The 17,157-nt window shown below is 36.0% G+C and overlaps 2 protein-coding genes across 4 annotated transcripts in view; one reads left to right on the top strand and one right to left on the bottom strand.

The window, feature by feature from the left end:
- AK5 (adenylate kinase 5) overlaps positions 1-2,842 on the top strand; it is a 142,329-nt gene extending 139,487 nt beyond the window's left edge. Inside the window, exon 14 of the mRNA XM_026679324.2 lies at positions 1,620-2,842. Coding sequence (XP_026535109.1) covers positions 1,620-1,697 — 78 coding nt within the window. The 3' untranslated portion in view covers positions 1,698-2,842. The remainder of the gene's footprint in view (positions 1-1,619) is intronic.
- A 2,035-nt stretch (positions 2,843-4,877) lies between these two features.
- The window catches only part of ZZZ3 (zinc finger ZZ-type containing 3), a 52,586-nt gene continuing 40,306 nt past the window's right edge, over positions 4,878-17,157 (bottom strand). For 2 of the 3 annotated variants that reach the window (XM_026679321.2, XM_026679322.2), the window contains exons 7-13: positions 16,458-16,532; positions 16,199-16,300; positions 14,583-14,678; positions 10,499-10,651; positions 8,608-8,742; positions 7,362-7,462; positions 4,878-6,185 (exon numbers count right to left, since the gene is read on the bottom strand). In XM_026679321.2, the coding sequence (XP_026535106.2) occupies positions 6,041-6,185; positions 7,362-7,462; positions 8,608-8,742; positions 10,499-10,651; positions 14,583-14,678; positions 16,199-16,300; positions 16,458-16,532 (807 nt within the window). In that variant the 3' untranslated portion in view covers positions 4,878-6,040. The remainder of the gene's footprint in view (positions 6,186-7,361; positions 7,463-8,607; positions 8,743-10,498; positions 10,652-14,582; positions 14,679-16,198; positions 16,301-16,457; positions 16,533-17,157) is intronic. The other variant, XM_026679323.2, reaches the window with a different exon arrangement.

Raw genomic sequence — 17,157 nt, forward strand, 5'->3', positions numbered from 1 at the left:
ACATTTGAGTGAAATTTACTTGGCATTTATTTTAGATTATAAATGATTTGGCAATTCAGTCTCCCTTTATTTTCCTCTTCTACTATTTAAAACTCTTAATTAGAATAATTTCTTTAATTAAAGTTTTTAAATATGCCCTTTTGCAAATTTTCTCACACTTACACCAAAATCCCCAACTCTGGCATGTATTTAATAGAAGATTAGGAACATAGCTACTTACTATACTTATTGCTGGTTCTTATTTAGGCTATATTATGCAATTCTATTATAAATAGCAAAAAAAAAAAAAGAATAGTAAATTGCCTCTATTGCCTTTTTCTTTTTTGCTTACTGAAATAATTTGTGTACTCAGGCCTTTCATATAGAATAGCAAAGTCAGAATGCCTTCAGATATTGAAAGATTATCTCCATATTGAGATTTAGTGGTTCTCACTTGAAAATGCTCAGCGTGAAACATAGAAAGCATTGGCTGCCAAAACACTTAAGAACTGATTGCTTAAGATTCACACTTCTTCCTCCCCAGTATGTTTTTCACTTTGGATGTTTTATATGAAGAGCTGGGTTTTTCCCCCCCAAAGCAAATTAAAATCTAAGAAGAAAAACACATACTGGGAAGAAATGGGAGTAATCATCTCAGTTCTTGTTGCCACTGCAGGAACTTATAAACTATGGCCTAGAACAGAGGTTCTCAACCTGTTTCATTTCAAGATACAGATCTCCTCATAGGTAGAACTTTTGGCCCACAGAACAGAAATTCTGTGGTGTCAGAGGTTGCATAAAGAGAAATAGAGGAAGTCATGGGAAGTGGGGTTCTGGCTGATATAGCATACCTGTGGATATTTTGCAACACATTTTACTGCCCTAGATGCTCACACCGATTTTCTGGTTGCCTGCAAAGGTTTGTTCATGCTATAGCATGTGTTAAATATTTTGTACATCCCAAAAATTAGCAGGTTGGCCTTCAACAAACCGATCCTAAGCCACTTTCTCTTTTAAGATTTTTTTTACTGTAATATTATAAAGACTTGGCTGGTGCACATTGCTTGAATTTTACTTGTGGTCAGTTTTATTTCTTTTCTGACGAGAGATGCAACCTAACAAAATATTCAACTGCATGCTTTCCTAGACATGAGCCAATATTGTTTCTAAGCAAGGATTCTAACTTCTCTTCCTGGTTTTCCACTCCTTTTCCATCCAATATTCAAATTAATGGCTGAATTTACTTAGGCATAATGGGATCTGATAGAAGAGAGTATCTGCAATTCGGAGTTAAGCTGCGAGATCCTCAGTGCTCTGAGCTTATAGGCTTTCTTGCCAACATTTCATTACCAAATTAGGTAACATCATCAGTGCACTAGTCTTACCTGAAATGAAACGTCTGCAAGAAAATCCACCAAGCTCAGAGAACATCAAGGACACCATAAAAGTCCTTGTTTTGAGTATTGCATTTGTTTCTTCAAGAATGCTATTGTTTTTAATTCTTCAGCCTTGGCTACAATGGTTATTGAGTCTGGGAAGTTTGGGAAGCATCTAATTATGTAAGGCTGCTGTTGTCCTTTACTATGTGAGATGAATCTTAAAGGAGAAATTAACTTCTATGTATGTTTTTGTTTAAACAGATAAATGCAGAAGGAACACCAGAGGAAGTTTTTCTTGAGATATGCACTTCAGTCAATACTTTTCTGAAGAAGGAATAGCATCACTTTCAAAATTTAATGTAATGGCAGTGCTGTAACACATACATGCATAGTATCCTTTACAAATGCTGTTCAAAGAAAGAGCTGCTGCCTTGAAAGATTAATGCATGTTGTAAACATTGTAAAAATCTTTGTAACTTAAATGGTACCGTAATGATACATGTGTACTTTATATGGCCTATGAGTTTGCAGTTCACAGGTTTAAAAAAGCCAGCATGATATAAACAGCAGCTGAGTTTTATAGAACACACACATTCTTCATTTCACAAGACATACTATAGTCAAGCACAGTATTCCCTGTCAGTAGAAGTGCTGTAACAGTGAATTTGCTGCTGAACCCAAATCAATTTTTGAGGCTATTTAAGCTTGCTCTTTTTTTGTAGTGCTTGAACAGTCTGTTTTCTGTCATTTTCTTTTACAAGGAGAACATGTCTGCAATTTAGTTTGCAATCATTTACACACCAGATAGTGGAATTGAGACTCACAAAAAGCGTGATTTGCAATACATGAACCAAATGTGAAATAACTGTGATTGCAAGACCAGCTGCTGTATCCATCATACAAATATCCTATCTAGTTATGGTTTGAAAGATTTTTGATTTACAATGCTAACAGAGGGATAGTGTCTGCAGAAAAGGAAAAAAAGTGCCAAATATTGCTTATATCCTTAAGATGGATTGATTTAGAGTTAATCATGGCAGTGTCTGAATATAAAAAATTAACGTGCATTTCAAAAGACTACAGGCAATAATTGTCTCTATGAACTGATTGCTGTGACAGCTACATATAGCAATTATCAGCTTTAAATCTTTTAATTTGCTTGGCATTTAACATGATGGGAAATTTAAGACATAAATGAGCAGTGTTAAATTCAGATTTTCAATTTCCACATGTGTGTACGCAGACACACCCACTTCTTGATGACTGAAATAACCAAGGTTTTTTTGGAATGTTGATCAACAGACAAGAAAAACTTACAGTCTGTACAGCTGCCTCCTTTTCTTTGGCTGTCCACTATTTTTTCTTGCATGCTAGATCCTATCAACAGTTGCATTATCGACAAGCAATTCAGCAAATTTGTATTTTTCAACCTACTACTCTTGTATGAAAAGGTAATAAAAATAAAATGTATGGACAAATGTTAAGGGTAATCAGATTTACTCTTCGTATTTAAGGCTCCTGCAAAACAAATAGGTATCCAATCCAAAGGCACATAAAAACATTTTCACTTAATTGGGTGCAGAGTTTTGAATTTCGAAAACTTTTATAGTTGTGTGGTTATGAGCATCCCTTTCAGGTCTTTTAGATGATAGTCGTCCACTAAGAAACTGGTGTGGCAGCACTTTCAAAACAAGAGTGTTGTATTTAAAGACAAAATTCGACAGAAATCTCAAAAAATATCATTAACATTTAAAACTACAAATTTGAACTGTTTGACAAGAACCATATAAAAATCAGGTTTGCACTTTGAGCAAGAACTCTAAAATCTCTACACTAAGTAAAGGGCAGTGGGAAACAAGATTTTAAATTCAAAGGGCAGTTGAAACTTTGCTGAAAACGTATCAAAACAATCTTTATTATGGTCATAGACCAGCATAAGGAGGATAGGGTACAGTCAATTGCTGAAAACGTGTAACATATAGTTTCTTACTTCTGAAAAGCAATGTATAGTCAGAAGTCTGTCTGGAAAAACAGCTTTTATCAATGAAAATTTCGGAGACAACCATCTGCTTTTTCCAGTATGAATTTAGATCTGTAAAGCCAGGAAAACATGTTTTGAACAAATGAGAATGAAGGAATGAGATAATTATCATTGGCTTGCCACATAAATTTGCTTGGAATTTATATGGCTTACTCTGGAATCAGTGTTTGCCTTAAGGAGCTGTGCAAAACACTCTGAAGCTAAAATTATGTCCCCAAATATCCTATTTCAGGGAAAGACTGCAAGATAGAGGTTAGAATGGGCCATTTCATTGAAAGTTGATTATTTTCCAAAAGGAAATGCTTTCCACATTGGAAAGTTTTAACTTTAGAACATTTTTCACCTCTAGAGGCTTGTTTATAGAAAAACCTAAACTCAGTATGATCACCTGAACCAATCTTCTATCTAAAGGAGATAGAAAATGAGTACTTAGAACATGCCCATATGACAAACCTGGAATATGTTAACAAACCTAATGCTGTATCAGAAAGTAGCATCTGGGTGCAGAGAATATATAAACTGATAATTTGAAATAGATCTGCATTAGATACTCATTTTCCAAAGCATTACAATTTTGCTACCATTAATGAGAAAAGTGAAATACATCAGGTATATGGTTTTATATTATATATATTCTGATTTATTAAATTTCTCAAGAATGAGATATGTTTACAGACGATGTCATTAAGAAATGATACTGCATCATCTATTCATTAAAAATGCTTCAACTCCTCTAACAGAAAGTGAGTATACCTAAACAAAATGTGAAAATTAATACTGAAATTAAGCTCAAATTAATGCTGTTATTAAACGAGCCAGCCAACTCCTTGTTAGTTACTGCTGTAGTTTAATTTAAACACATATACTAAATTACTTCCAAAATTCAAGTTTTTTTTTTTAAAGCAAGTGGAAATCTAATACAGTTAAAATAAGTCGCATTTCCGGATCACAACTTACACATGTTGAAATGATATATTAACTAAAAATATATAGTAAATGCTACGAAGCTTTTTCAGTCATTGCTATTCTCCACCTAGTAAAGCGTACCAAAATGTCTTCTTTATTTCATAAAGACAACGGAGAAGGGAGATGGATATGCAGAACAAGGACACGGAAGTACACAGAAATAAAAATAATAAAACAGGTTACAGAGAAGTCTTATGGGCATTTTTGAGATGATCTTCTTCCACGTAATTGATTCCCCATTTGTTTCAACAACGGAAAGAGCTTTGAAAAGAGCATTCCTTTGGCTGTGCAAATCTGCTCCCACACAAGTGGTGCATCTGCGAGTTAGAGCATAGATAAAGTTGTGTACAGAATTTAGTGGACGTGTTCAAAACAGGGTGCTGGAGCATTATCCTGGGAAAGGTGACGAAAAGCAGCAAGGCAAAAGATGAAGGTGAGGCACCCCTTCTCTCTACGGCCTAATTCATGTTCTCACCTTCTTCAGAAAAAAAAGTCACGGTAACCATTCTATATATAAACAGACGGTAGCCACAGTTTATTTCTCACAGTTCTCCTGACAACTGAACATTATTTAAGAACAGACTGTATACACAGATAAGAAGAAACATACAAAATGTTTTAAATGATGCACAACAAAATCCAGCAGTATAAAAGAATGCATGTGAAGTCTTGCTCACTGTTCAGGCTAAATTTAATCACCTTGTTTAAATAGTAATAAAAATACAATCTTTCATGGACCTTGTGCATACTACAAAAAGAGGAAAATTATTACCATATATGATTTATATTAGGCAGTTTTCTTTGATGAGTTGCATTAACAACTCTAAATACAGAGGCAGAAGACTGTGTATTCCGTAAGAGTTAATGGGGATTTAGAAACTTTACACAGTTACTACCACTGGCACTTTTCACCATAGCTTTGTACACAACACATGGTCATTTTATATAACATTACATTTAAAAATATATCTGCATGACAATTTATAATATTCACACACCATGAGCTGGTTAAGGAAGCAGTGCCACAGTTGCCTCCTGTAGTGCTTCACTCTCGGTAAATAAGTTTGTGGTAAAAAGGAAAATAAAAGAGGTAAAAGAAACATCTACGTAATTAAGCAGCTCCAAGGCCGATCATGACCACCCCTGGGACAGTGATTGTTTTATGAGTAGGTTCCTAGAAGCAAACACTGCCACAGGCTAAAACTTTGCTGAAAGAAATCAGTTTTTGTGCTGGAGACTATTTTCCACAACAAAACTGCAAACTATTAAACTGTTTCAATGTTAAGTATTTCATCACCTGTTCATCGCACAATAGCCAAGTTCTTTAAGCCTCTGGACTATGTTTAATGTGTGCTTTCTTTTCTGGCCACACTTTTGTAACTCATCTCTTGGACTTTTCTTTTTCTTTTTTAAAAAAAGGACTAATGGAGTGAAGAAAATCTGCCCGGTACAGCCACCTGCACACTAGGAATGTTCAACCTCTATTTAGTGATTTAGTAACAAGACGGATCAGAGAGCTGTATTTTGAGAAGGGCACCTGGGAAGCTCTCATGCAGTGGATGACATTCCTGGGAAAGTACATGTCTTTCCAAAGTGGGCACAGAATCAATGACTGTGCCGCTGTTGGGTTTTCAGAAGTGACACTATGTTTCAGGTTGCACATCTGCTTTCCTTGTCATCTATTGGCAGGAAAGTAGTTGGGGTCAAGATAATTATAGCTGGGGCCTTGGGACATGCAGTAGTCTCTATCTAAGAACATTTCTGCTCTGTAAATAGGCTCCAATCGGTGATTTTCCTTGTGAATATCTGTTTCATGCAGACTGAAAGAAAAAGAAAAACCATTATTTGTGAAGCATGACACTGTTCATAATCTACTCACTATTTTAAACTGGATATATTTAAATTCTTCTCAGAATGAATTGTATAAATCAGGAAGGTATGTTTTTCAACATGGATTTCTATCCATGGTGCTAATCGCTTTTAGAAAAATAATATTCCTACTGTGGAAAGGAAGAAAGAAGCAGGGATCCAAAGAAATTAAGATATGGGATAAGAAAAAGCCAGTACCTAACTGTACTTTTCCATACTTTTCTATCCTTGCAAACCCTCCTTTTTCCATGTTTGTGTACTTGCTTCGTACATCACTTTTTGTTTCTTTGAACTTCTCATCTCTTTATTTGAAGACCTCATCAACTTCATCTAACTACATCAGTCTTAGTCATTTCCTTCCTCTCAGCTCATTCATTTTTCTTTTATGTATTTGTTTTGCAAGTCAATTCACATTCATTCTCTTTTACTACCAACCACTTCAAAATGTTTCTTTTGTACCTGTCACTCACTTCTGTCTTTAATCCAAATTCATTCAGCATCCATACAGGCTTCTACCTTTTCCTGTTTAGCCCACACATTTTTTGTACTCGATTCTACTGCATTCAGCTTGGTTTTATTCTTCTCCCAAGATATAATATCATGGAAACATATTCTCATATATAACTTTTTCTTTTTCTTGACATTCATCTCTTTCAACCAATAACTTCCAGTATCTTTCTCCCAGCATCTGCACATCTTAACATTTCTCTATTGATTTTCTAATTTTTTGTAAATATCCTACATACATTCCCATTTTTAATATATTTTGCACACATTTATCTACTTTTCCCAGTACCTGCTTTTTACATATTTACAGTTAAGTTGCAATAGTTCCCCCCAACGTACATTTCTCCTTGGACCTTCAATATGTTACTTTTTAGGTCCAAACTTGTGATTGCATCACACAATATATCTAATACAAAAACTTAGGATTTATTCAGCCAATAAGCATGCACACCAAGAATATGCACAATTATATCCCCTACAAACATGTATTTAAAATTATCACAAGTATCCTTATATATTCCAAAGAGGTTATGAACTCTACAATATGTGTTTTAAAATGAACATTTAAAAATAAAGGTCATGTTATTGGTCAATCCTGATCTTCAGTGCATGCTGCTTACCAGTCAGAACAAGAATCACAAAAATCCAAAGACAGTTCTGGAGGGCAGTCTTGGCAGTGCCACCGAATGCCTTGAATTGGATCAGTTCCACAGTTATCACACTGAAAAGAAATTTAGCAAAGTGATCTTAGGGATTCCCCTCCAAAAAATAAACAGCTTGCCAGATTAATACTTTTACCACATAGCTAACATTACTGCAAAATAAAATTATTATCCTTTTAAGTTTCCCCCCTTTCTCAACTTTATGACAAAACAGCCACCTATAAGCTTATACGTCAATATTTCAAACTTAGTTTGCAAGCAGTTTCTTGGTTTTGACTCTTCTCAGCTTTTTCAATTTTTTTGTCATTCACAATTTTTTCTGCCTCCTCCAACTAAACTCTTCCTCTTTTCATTCCCCTGCAAATTCCTATATTTTACTCCACTGTGCTACAAATTTGCTTTCATCTCTCCCATTCCTCCTGTATTAAATTCATTTAATGACTAAGGAAGAAAAAAAAGAAAATGTTTCTATTATCTTCTAATTTAAGTTTCACTGAGAGTGGCCAGTGATTTCAGATTCAAATTTAATTATCACTGTGATATAAGCAAATAGCATATTCTTTTCTCTGATTTTCAGATAGCCATATTATCGAAGACAAAAAACTTCAAAGGAAATTTAAGACGTTCAATTAGCCATCATGGCTAAAAGCCTGGAATGATGAGAGATTTTGCCTAATAAATCAGAAGTTACTGGATTAGGGAGGTAGACAAAGCAAATTACCTAATTTTTTTTTAAAAAACGTACCACTACTTTCCAAGCAATGATGCTCTGGTATAACATCGCTTTTCAGAAATTTTAAAAGGAAGACCTCTACATACTTCTTATGATGATCTATTAATATATTAAAATAACTTGTAAACATTCAAGGTGATAATTTCATAAGGATTTTATCACTAATCTGTTCAGAAGCCCTAGCAATTTCAGTAGGGTTTACTCCCAAACAGTTGGTAGACTACAGGTTTGAATATATATAGTTTGATTATACAACATAATAATTGTATGTGAAAAAATTTGGTGTATTACCTTTACAGACCTCAAATACATCTTCCATTAGATCAAGGTAATCATAATAGCCTAACTCTAACTTAGTCTTCCTAAGTTGCTTAGGGAACTTAATGATGAACCCAGAGTAGGATCTTATTTTCCAAGGAAACCACCACTTGATAACTGAGGAAATATGAGGCCTTGGGCATTTTTACCAACCTTAAAGCCAATGTGCTGGACAAAGCCACTTTCTGCATGCATTTGCTGCACCTTCTGCTTCCTCAGCTTTTTATATTTCAGCAGCTCTTTATATTCTGGTAATTCACGATATGCTACAGGGATACTTTCTTCATCCTATTTCAGAGAAAGAAAGAATTGCAACTTTTAAAGTTACAGGATTAAAGTAAAAAAAAAAACCATACCTGCTAAACAAACTCCACAATAAATAGCAATCTATGATGCTCATGGCTGGTATATTGGAAAATAGTTTAAGATAGTTTTAAAAAGCTCAAGATAGTTTAAAATTGCCCTAAAAACCCCAAAAGCATTAGTACCAAAGTTCCACATAATTTGGAATTAAATTGACCCAAAATTCTAAATACTATTGAAATACAACTTCTAGTATAACTTTTAAAGCAGCTTTTATTTTTACATTTTATTGTTTCCTTATAAACCAGAACATTGAAACAGGAGATTTAAAAGCGGAAGAACAAAATGCCGAAAGACTTTGTAAAATAGCAAAAAAATAAAAATAAAACCAGGAATTGTCTTATGTTTTCTTGTAATGGGGGAAGGGCCAAGGCATGTGTGTGTTTGTGCGCGTGCATGCATGCACGTGTGATCTTATAAAAAAAAACCTGTCTGCTATATCTCAGACAAATTAGAAGAAACTGGCCTGGCCCTTCCCTGATCAGGTTTGGCCAAGTAGAATGCATACTACTATATATATATATCTGTTTGGGACATCATCTATTAATTTGAAAAAGGAATACAACAGATAGTCCTCAACTTACAACCACAACTGAGCCCCAAATGTATGTTGCTAAGCAAAAAATTTGTTGAGTGAATTTTGCCCCATTTTGCAACCTTTCCTGCCACAGTTGTTAAGTAAATCTGGCTTTTCCACTGACTTTGCTTGTCAGGTTGCAAAAAATGATCACATGACTCTGGGGCACAACAAACCGTCATAAATATAAATCAGTTGTCATTTGATTGTTAAAGTGCTGCTTTAACTTTGAAAGGTCACTAAACGAATGGTTGTAAATCAAGGAATACCTGTACTGTTTTAATTTTCTCTCCTTCAAATCTGAAACACTTGGGTTTCTTTTAATAAACTTGATTGAATTTTTATTACATTAAAAACAAAAAATATATCACTCAATAACAGCTATTTGTGGTGCTTATCATATAACAATCATTTGTGCAATATTTACAGATATTAATTTGTACATAATTATATTCTTATTCTATCTATATTCTATATTTAATAATTACCTATCCTTAATCTGTCTCTGATCTATCTAGCTATACCACTTGGGTTTCTATTGCATTAAACAGACACAGGTAGGTGTTAACAAATAACAGATAATCAGAGTTGGAAGGGACCTTGTAGGTCATCTAGTCCAACCCCCCGCCCAAGTGGGAGACCCTACACCATTTCTGACAAATGGCAGTCCAATCTCTTCTTGAAAGTCTCAAGTGATGGCGTTCCTACAACGTCCAAAGGCAAGCTGTTCCATTGGTTGATTGTTCTCACTGTCAGAAAGTTTCTCCTTATTTCCAGGTTAAATCTCTCCTTGTTCAGTTTCCATCCATTATTCCTTGTCTGGCCTACAGGCGCTTTAGAAAATAGCTTGAATCCTTCCTCTCTGTGGCAGCCCCTCAAATATTGGAAGACCTCTATCATGTCTCCCCTGGTCCTTCTCTTTACTGGACTAGCCAAGCCCAGTTCCTGCAACCGTTCGTTGTATGTTTTACATACATACATATATACATACATACATACATGTTCACTGACCTTTTATTTATACAGCCATTTCTGGGTCCTTTATATTAATTTATAGAACTTTTACATAACATTTTTAAAATTTAGTTTAAATGCAAAACCTACTGATGGTTCTTCCTCTGCTGCATTGGCCATGTGACTGTGAAAACAGGATCTTTCTTCATCTTCATCCATAAACACAGGAGGTTCATGGGAGGTCATGAAAGTTGAAGGCTTGAAGAGATGTTTATTCAAAGGATGTTGCCGTCTACTAGAGGACTGCAATTAAAATAAGAGTTTGTGTAAATACTTTTAAAATTAATTTTGTAAATAATTTTTATAGCACCACTTCAAACAGGAAGCTTCACATATTGCTACAGAGAGAAAAATTTCTAATTTTCAGCTAAAGCTTTTCTTGTCACAAAGAAAAACAACAACAACCCCAACATATTCTGCAACAATGCATTTCAATACCTAATTCTCACAAGGAATCTCTTGGCACAATGGATATTTCCAATCATTGGTTCTCCCTCCTTCCGAAGAAAGGCAGAGATAATCAAACCCAGGTTTTCACAGCTAACCCTCCACATATTTAAATCTTCCCAGTGCATCCTTTGCTCAAGATGCAGACATGATAATTTGAATTAGTATTATGTAGCATGAAAATATAAAAGATAGAATTTTCTCCAAAAACAACTAACATATGACCATCAAGTAGGAAGGCAGAATAAGATAATTTTATTGTCTTTTTTTTTTTACTGCGAGCACACCCGCCCACATTAAAAATGAAATTCTGTTGTCTGCTCTAAAGAGAAAGTGTGTATCTACCCAAACACATACATAACACACACAAGCTTTATAAATATATACCTGTATCACACACACATCACTGTCCATTTTGAATACATAGAAGAAAGAGGAAACTTGAGAGTTCACAAAGTTGATACTATATGGCACAAAACTGTGACTGAATCTAAATGTTCTGATTTCGATACCATGAAGCCTCCTCCCAGAAGGTAACAAGGAAAACAGCTCATGAAAAGGGTGTGTAGTGTCCCAGGCAAATAAGATTGGATTACATGCACCAAAACAGATTAATGTACGGTTTTGTTACCTCTATTGGGCAAATAAAACCTTCACATTAAATGCCTAATTTTCACTTTATATACCATGTGACCAATTTCAAAACTGACACATGAGATGAAGGAAAACCAGTCAAACAGCACTAATTAAGTATTTCTAAGAAGCCCCATATGAAGACTTGACAAACGAACGGAAAACAATATGAGTTTTGGTAAGGGGAAATTTAATGTGAAATGTCTTAAACAAACTTTGAGTTATATACCTCATGAAAATACATGTTCTTGTTTGTAGCTATTGTAAAATGTAGTCTGCTCCCTTTCTGAAAATGAGAGGGGTAGGAAAATTGTATTAACAGATTTGTACAACTAGTCTTAAGAATTTTGTGCACAGCCCACTTTCTGACAAAGTAAAATGTCTACTACAGAGTCACAAGAACCCTCAACTCAAGCTTCTCAACCACTAGACTCCCTTTAGGTAGTGTTATTGTGCTGCTGTTGTTTTTCCTTCCCTTTCTCTTCCTCCTTCCTTTCAATCTCCATATCTACTTTGTCACCCTTATATCTATATTGCTTATTGATTTAAAACAAAACAAGCTTTTTTTCCAGGTGACTAAGTGGTTTCTTTTTACTTGTTCGTCCTCTACAGAAAGAAAATCAATAGTGCAGAGCTAGTAATGAAACCTTTTTGGCATATAGCTACTGTTCTGCTAATATCCTGTAAAACATGTGCATTTTAAAGAAAAGTCTGCACAATTAGTCATACACGGGCACACAATAAATTTGCCTTCGCTTTCCTGTAGAGTGTTGAATCTGCATATAGCTCATAACTAATTGCTGGAGAGAAAATGCAAGAAAATAATTGTAGGAAGAATGATTGTGGTAAAAATATATGGGTTGATTTAATGAAGCAACCAGATGAAGAGTGTAGCTTCTTTTAGAAAGAAAACCTAGCCCACAGTCTCATAAATACCTCTTCCTCTGCTCTGAATCCTCTCCTAGAAATATATCTCCAAATCAGGTTTAGCAATTGATTACAACAGGAGAACAAGATGGTAGTCAAAACAATTACTGCCCATAAATGAGGGTCACCTGCTCCAGGAACTTCCAAATTTTCCTAGCAAGTATGGCTATTGCTAAGAATCTTGAGAGTTAGTCAATGTGTTTGGAAGTCACTCAAATGTCTAACTCCCAGAGATCTTACATATTTATGGAAATCTGAGATCAAGAAAAGTCACATAGATAGATATCCGTAGTATAGATGGATAGTTGCTTTCACAAAGGAGTTCTGTCACTTGGAATTAGGTATAATTACATCTCATCTGCACTCAGATGGCAAAAGTGCTGAGAAATTCCCATTACTTTCAATATTATAAAAACAAGGATATTTCAGAACAAAGGAATATATGGACTTAAGTTTCATGGTAGCATTAAAAAAAACACCTGATGGCAATCTTAAGATTAATCAGGCTCTGTAGATGTATTTACAGAAACCTGATAAGAAGCTACTTCCTTTAATATGCTTGCCCAATTAGATAGCAAGAACCCATAATTATTTAGATCAAGGCCATGCAAAACATTCACAATCAAGCTTTTAGGAGTAAACACATCCTGGGGGGAGGAACTTTCTGGCTGACGCCCTCTCCCGTATGCCCCAGTACAAATGCGAATGGGAGGAGGTCATAAATGCCATCATCCCCCCAGCCCAAATAGCTGCCCAAGTAACCAGCAGACGACAACGCCGTGACTGGCAAGACCAATCCACAAGTGACCTAACCAACGAAACTCAAAAGCGAACTACTAGCAGACTCCTGGTTCCGGGACAATCAACACATCTTGAAAAAAAGAGATGACCTAGCGTGGAAGGGGACAAAACTCTACATCCCAGAATCCCACCACACACTAGTCCTCCAGAGCAGTGATCCCCAACCTTTTTATGCCGCGCCCGGTACCGGCATCAGCTGGGCGCCGCGCCCGGTACCGGCATCAGCTGGGCGCCGCCATCTTTATTGATGAAAAAGTGCTTCCGGTGACCTCACCGGAAGCACTTTTCATCAAAAAAGAGCGGGCATGCTTCGTGAGCTTTTCCGGGTAGAAATGGCTTTCTACCCGGAAAAGCTCATCGAAGCGACTCGCCATCTTTTTTGATGAAAAGTGCTTCCGGTGAGCTTTCTACCCAGAAAAGCTCACCGGAAGCGCTTTTCATCAAAAAGATGGCGGCGCCCAGCAAACCAGCGGCCCGGTAGGACTTGTTCCACGGACGGTGCAGGTCCCCGGACCAGTGGTTAGGACCCCTGCTCCAGAGGAGCCACAACGGCAAACTGGCAGGCCACTTTGAGTTTTTAAAGACTTTACACTTAGCACGGAGGCAATTCTAAGCATAGCAATAAAGGCATAGAGAAACCCCTGGTTTCCACTCTGCCATCTTCCCTGAGTCTTTGCTATTGCCCAATGCTCTGGGTAAACAGCCAGGGCTCAAGACTCTGAATAGCAATCCCTACTCGGGATTAGGTTGTAGAGATACGGAATAATGTCAGGTTTCCAAGTGATGAAACCCATTCAAAAAGAAATCAGCAAAGTCCCTCTTCCAAAACAAATTTCTTTTATTTAGGTAAGCATCAAATTGGCAAAGTCTGTTGTAATTCTGGACCTGACACAAACCAGAATTACGTCATATAATATTGTAAATTAGAAACAACCTACAAAAATTACATTCCTCAATAGAATTAAATCAACCTTGCCTGGTATCTTCAATCTTCACCTCCAGGTCTCGGGAGGGACAGTTTCTGTTCCCATGGGAAGGAAAGTCACCTAGCCAAAACAATCCTCACTATCTAACCACTCCTCCCACTTTAAGAATGTAGTGAGCCTGAAACCCTACCCCCTTATACCAGCAAATAGAAAGAAAGAAAAGGAATATATGATGAGAATATAGAGCTAAATAAAATGGGCTCGGCAAAGAGGCATTTTTTATTTTATTTTTTCTTTGGAAACCCAGTTATCACATTAACTGTCACTAAAAAAAAGAAATTATTATTTTTTGTTTGCATCACTGGATGGTTTCATGAGCAATGGCTCTTATTATGGACTGAAGGAAGTCTCAAGAATTAATCCAAAGTCTTGTGATTTACCTTTTTAGAGTATAAATACAAGTTTGGTGTTCTTCCTGGAACTGGAATACCAGCTTTAGTCAGTTTTATGAAATATTTCTGCACTCTGCTGGCAACCTAAAGAAAGGGGGAGGGGGGAAACTATTAGAAAATATATAAAGATATAATTCTCAAACACTAAATGTACACTAAGACTTAATTTTAAAAAATATGAATGACTCCTCCTGCTACCACACTGTTTTCTATATTATGAAAAGATAAGAGCAATGCATTCGATTCCACTCCTAAGACTCTCCACTCTCATCTTCAATCTCTCATCATTTTTTTCATTAAAAAATTCTCAATTTTCAATTAGGATAAAGTATTTTTCTTGGTGTATTTAGAATAAAAGTGCCTTTTGCAAACTTAGAATGTAATCTGAACTAAGAGATATTAAAAATATTTATTTAATTTAATATATGCTATTTCCCAACCAATCACACATCACAAAATGTTCTCAGTTCTGTAGCATTACTCCCGAGATAACCTTAGCAAAGGAGTCTACTACGGAACAACAGGATGACATATGTTACAAAAGCTGTCCCTTATGAAGCAATGTCTCTTGATATAGATTGGATATTCACCTTTTAAAAAAAATACATATCCTTATTTCACTAATTCATTTTTCTTTTTAAGATTTAATGAGGCTATTAAGGAAGGTTATTTGTCAGCATGGGACCATGTATCTCTGTCCTTCAGCCAATCAATTGAGGCTGTCAAGGTTCTGTCCCAGTATTTGGAAGTTGTGGAGATCAAGATCGGAAAAGTCTTTGACTCAACTCTGCCAAACTGGGTGGTTTTGGATGTTGGATCCCAGAATGGGAAACTTTCTATTTTAGCTTTAGGGTTGAACTCCCCTGCTCAGACTTAATGCACAAATTTAGGATCCTCTTGGACTCTCAGTTCTTGCTTGAAGAGCAGGTGGCAGCTGTGGCAGAAAGATATTTGCACAAATTTGTCTTGTATGCAAGACATATCTGGTTCTCTTTGCCCTAGTCACTTCCTGCCTTATATGTGCTATACCTGGATTGTCCTTGAAAGCCATCTGGAAGCCAATGGATGGGCAAAAAATGCAGCACCCTGGGTAGTTATGGGCATATGCCCATGTAACATCATTATGTAGCTAGGTAAACTGGCTTCCTTTAAGCTTTTGGATGTTCAAGGTGCTGGATACCATCTATAAACATGACTGTTATTTGCAGAACTGCCTCTACCCAATGATATCTGCCTGCCCCACACATTCTAACAGGCAGGCACACTTCTTTAAAACAATGTCATTTGATTGGGACCCAGGAGATATGTCTTTCACATTTTGGCATCTGCCTTGTAGAATGATCACTACCTCCAAACCTGATATGTAAGTGGCTTGGCCCAACCTTGTTGGCCTTCAGAAAGGCAGTAAAAACCATTGGCTTTTTTCTCAGGCTTTGGAGGTGGAATGAGGGGAATGACATATATGGAAAGCCATCTATTGTATTTTAACTATATTCGCTTAGAACAAACACAATTTTAAAAAAATTGTTTTAAAAATCTGTTTTACCAAATAAAAGAAACTATTTATTAGTTGGCTAAAAATTAACAATAATGCAGTTCATTACCTGCTTTGCAGTTCTATTACCCAACTCATCCGCAATTTTTTGCCATCGCCGAGATTCTACTTCCTCTGGAGGATACTTCAAAAGTAATTGTTCAAGTTTTTTCTGTAATGATGAACAATGATAATTGTGAATACAATTTGATTTTTCACACACAAAAAAATCTCTAGTCCTCCTTAGGAAAGAGGAATAGAGACAAAATAGAAAAACAAGATTAATACTATAGGATAATCTCACTTTAAAATTACAGTTATTACATTACCTGTTCTTCTACTGTCCACAGCTGATTAAAAGATTCAGGTTTGGTCTCATCACAAAGTCGCCCCCTTATCATCTGCTGAAATACAGTACATAACAAGAAAGGAATTTAGAAAATATGCATAACTGAATTTCAGTCAAATAAAAAGGGTTATCATAGGGTTACCAAAATAATCGCACCACAGTATATCAAAACTAAAAATTCTACTGATAGCAACCACAAAACCCATTCTTTCTACTGGAGCTGAACTAGCAACTCTTTGCTCTTCATCAATTACTATTAATCATAACCAAACTTGTAACAGCCAACCACCAGCTGTTTCCCCCCCTCCCCAAAAAATACTTTTTGTCCTCCGTTTCTGATATGGAGAGATTTTTAAAGTCTTTGGTCCTCATTCGCTACTATAGAGTCAAGTTATACATAAACGTCATAGCTGAGCAATGACCACAAAGTTGATTAGATTGAGGTTTTCTAGTCCCAGTCTGACACCATAACCAAAATAGCACATTCTGAAGGAAAATACTGTCTGGTTTGTACTACTGAGCAGAGAATGGTAAATTACTAGATGGTTGCATTCCTTGCCTTTCAAGCAGGAAAACCTGGCTTCATTTACTGACCAAAAAAGGAAGAACAGCAGACCTGCAAACAGTAACTGGTAATTCACTAACAAAACTAAAGACCATACAGAGATAAAAGCATATCG

Source organism: Notechis scutatus, chromosome 3 (assembly GCF_049901735.1).
Source record: "Notechis scutatus isolate UNSWTSFEM ecotype Mainland chromosome 3, rNotScu1.2, whole genome shotgun sequence".
Lineage (NCBI taxonomy): Eukaryota > Metazoa > Chordata > Lepidosauria > Squamata > Elapidae > Notechis > Notechis scutatus.